The sequence below is a fragment of the Chrysochloris asiatica genome, unplaced genomic scaffold, assembly GCF_000296735.1.
Source record: "Chrysochloris asiatica unplaced genomic scaffold, ChrAsi1.0 scaffold00033, whole genome shotgun sequence".
Lineage (NCBI taxonomy): Eukaryota > Metazoa > Chordata > Mammalia > Afrosoricida > Chrysochloridae > Chrysochloris > Chrysochloris asiatica.
Window position 1 is genome coordinate 15,298,442 of NW_006408551.1, and position 3,872 is coordinate 15,302,313.

Consider the following 3,872-nt stretch of genomic DNA (forward strand, 5'->3'; position numbering starts at 1 on the left):
TTTAACCTCTTCTTTTTACTTCTAGTTGAGCTCTGATCATCCAGTCACTGAAGCCAGGATAAGTGGGTGTTATCTGCAAGTGTGGGTGTTCTCATGCATATGCCCTCTCTTGTTATCAGCTGGACACTTCTAAAGTGATTTTTAAAATATGATTTGTTTTTACTTTAAAAAATTCGTTCTCTGTATTTTAAAAAGTACATAAAGACAGTCTTTTTAATGGATGTAAACTCCATAAACACAGAGAATTTTAACTTCAGTGTTCATCTCTAGTTCCTAGTATAATATTTAGCACATTTTGGACTTATAATGTATATTTGTAGAATAATATATTTATTTACAGAATAAATATTGTGTAGTGCCACACCAGGACACTAGCAAGTTATTTTAATGTACTATCACCAATCTCATTGAATTTTTGTTGTGGCGCTAACTATAAGGTCAGTGGTTCAAATCCACCAACTGCTCCTTAGAAACTATATAGAGACACAGAGTGTGTGAGTCAGAACTGACTCAGTGGCACTTAATAACAACATAGTGAGAAGCTGTCAAGCTCACAGTGATGGAAGTTTTTCAAAATATGCTTTCACTTGAAAGCTTGAATTTCATCATTGATAACACTGTCAGTTTTTTCTCTGAAGGTGACAAGCTCACTTCATTCACTTGTCGAAAAAACATCTATATAACACCATAGTCTGAATAGTTGTCATTTTTTTCCATCTAAAAATAATGTTCTATTTAAAATGTGGCTAATTCACTCTTATCACAGTGTTACTCTAAAAACAAACTACTGGGGAAAAAAGAAACCCAAAGTCTGTAAATATTGTTAAAAGAGAGAGATACCCAGAGAGAAGGAAACGGCAAAAATGATGGTGAAAAAGTGATGACTTAACTGTTTTTCCTTCATTCTCTCCTTTGTATATTTCTATAATGAATAATGCATTTTTAATATAATATAAAATTAAAATGTACCAGAATCATCACTACAGAAAGCTTGTAAGTCCCTCTTCAGCCTATAACTGATTGGAATACCTTAAAGGCGGCTAGAAGTTGCCCAGTGAAAGAGGCTTCCTTTGGAGCCTTTACATTGCACAAGACCATAGGTTGAATCCAGAATCCCATCCAGAACTGACTGAGGTAGGAAATTTACACAGGAAAGGATGAGTAGACTAGCCTAGAGCAGCTAGAAGAACAAAAGATACTCTGTGAAAGAAAGACCGGCAGGAAATATCCAAAACAATAACAGCAGTCTGATTGATTAGTATAAGAACAAGTAAGCTGTTCGCCCAGGAGCCATCAAGGTTGTGGTTGGGACCCCTCAGAGTAAACCCCCTTCCAAGAGTGAGACTAAGGGGAATATATGAGCAGGCACGTGGTCTGGCTGGTGACCACGTTGGTTACCGATAGGCGGGAGTTGGGGAGAAAACAGCAGTGAAGTTGTGAGCTAAGCCTGACCATTCAATTCATCCTGTGAAGCCAGGTGGAGACCTGGGTGGCCAGCAATATGGCAAGACCTGGGGACTTCTGTGCCCAGAGGCAGTGACATGGCCACAGAGGACTAGAGCGGAGAGTGAAGCGTCCAGCAGATAAGAAGTGAGGGGAGATACATAAGAACACCCATACTTGCAGATAGTACCCACTTGACCTGACTTTAATGGCTGGATGATTAGAACTCAACTAGAAGAAGAAAGAAGAGGGGGGTGAAAAAGAGTAACCTGCTACAATTTAATGAACTTTACCTATACTTATGGATGTAGTAGCTCAAAAAAGGGAACAAATCTTTACAGTGAGGATCATTCCCACCGCCTCAGTACACAGGGTTGATAGGAATGGGCAACTTAGACATTGGCTACCCAAGATGGGGTGTGCTATAAAGGCAAGAAGTGACTGGCTTACAAGCTTTCAAGAGGGAGCCTAGTACCTCACAGGGTGGGAGAAGGTAGAATCACCACTGAATGATTTCCAATCTGTTGAGACCGGGCAGGTGAAAGGAAATGAGGATAAGATTCTTATGGTACAATAGCGAATAATTGCCATCAGACTGACTGTGAGGGTAGAAAATCTAGAGGTAAATTTTGACAAAAGGAGGAGAGTGATAGATTTTGCAGCCCAAGAGTGGAGGTCACTGGGACCATCAAGTGAGAAGAATGGAGACTGGGACCTTACTCCAAGCAGCAGTGATGCCAGGGATGGAGACAGATGATGATGTGGACAGATGGAGCAGCTGGGGACACTGGACTCAGGGAGGGATAAGGGCTGTGTGCTGGCGGCTGTGGGTGGGCCTGTATGGTGTATGTACCCTTTGGTTATTTGATGATTCATGGAGGGGATTGTAATCATTGCAATGAAATGAAATACGATAGAATGAGTGTAAAACTGATATTCTTCCATGTAAACCTCACAATAAAAACTTAAAAGTAAATAAGTAAATTAATTAAAATGTAATAGGAGTCCTGGTGTGGTGCTGTGGGTTTATGTGTCAGACTGCTGCAAAGTTCGTTTGAACTGCAAGGTTGGCAGTTCAGGCTTACCAGCTGCTTCATGAAAACCCTATACTACGGGTCAGAACCGACTTGATGGCACTTCACAATAGCATATAAAGATACCGTGTGTTGTCATAGGACACTGTACACGTCCTGTATATGTCTGTGCCTAATATCAAACTGTTATGTGTGGGTTGTTTTTTTTTTTTTAATGTGGATTATTAAGAATAATTAGTTATCTTCTCTATTTCTGATTAGGAATTAGGTCCTGAATATGGAGATATATTTAACACCTCATTGCAGTGGATTTTAGAGAATGGAAAAGATGTTGGTATAAGGTAAAGGAATTGAGTTCTGCTTTGACCATTTTATACGTGTAAGAAATGACTTTGATTTTAAGCTCTCCCTTAATTGTTTTTAAATAGGTGTGTCGGTTATAACCCTGATGAAGAATTGACAGATATAATTGATGTGCAGTTTTTACAATCCACAAGTCCACAGATGTCTTTCTGGTGTCGTTTTCGACGTGCTTTTATTACTGTAACCCACAGGTTATTATTGTTGTGCTTAGGTAAGTTGTTAGGAGTAGAAAGTCATGATTCAGATGTTCTTAAGAAATCACTGCATTATAAAATTTTTGTATGTCTGTATTTTACTAAATGTCAGATTTAAGAATCCATTTCTGTGATAATTGCCATGCAAATCATATCCAAAAGTCTTCATGAAGCAGTAAAAATGGGTGCTGTCCTAACGTATCAGTCTCAGGGCTTAGAAAATAGTTCCATAAGGGGAGGTGGAAATAAAACTTTGTCATGAGACTGTCATATCCAAAGCAGGTATATAGTGCATACATAGAAACCCACTCCAGAAAATAGAACTGGAAGGCATGGACTTGTTTATTCTTTAAATATTAAGATATTTTGAGTTTATTAAAATTATTTTTATTTTGAGGTATCATTTACCTGAGTTAAAATCTTCATCTCGATTTTATGTGATTATTTTGGAGTCTTGGTGTAGATGCTGTAAATAAACAATAAGCCAGCTTCCAGGTCAGTTTGAACTGCACAGTTGGCGGTTCAAGCTCACCAGCCACTTTGTGGAAACTGTGTATACAGGGTTGCTAGGAGTCAGAACCAAGTCAACAGCACTTAACAACAGCAACATTTTATTAAACTTTTCTATTGTTGTTGTTTTGTGCTGTGGAGTCGGTTCTGACTCATAGGGACCCTGTACAGGGTTTCCGAGGCTGTAAATCTTTACGGGAGCAGAAAGCCTCATCTTTCTCTCGGGAAACGGCTGGTAGTTTCCAGCTGCTGACCTTGCGATTCGCAGCCCGATTCGTAACCACTATGCTACCAGAGCTCCTTACATATACATATATATAATTAATAC

The 3,872-nt window shown here is 39.1% G+C and overlaps 1 protein-coding gene across 1 annotated transcript in view; it reads left to right on the forward strand.

Moving 5' to 3' along the window:
* Positions 1 to 3,872, forward strand: part of LEMD3 (LEM domain containing 3) — a 116,945-nt gene that overhangs the window by 85,820 nt on the left and 27,253 nt on the right. Inside the window, exons 5-6 of the mRNA XM_006859524.1 lie at positions 2,739 to 2,818; positions 2,906 to 3,051. Of these exons, the coding sequence (XP_006859586.1) occupies positions 2,739 to 2,818; positions 2,906 to 3,051 (226 nt within the window). The remainder of the gene's footprint in view (positions 1 to 2,738; positions 2,819 to 2,905; positions 3,052 to 3,872) is intronic.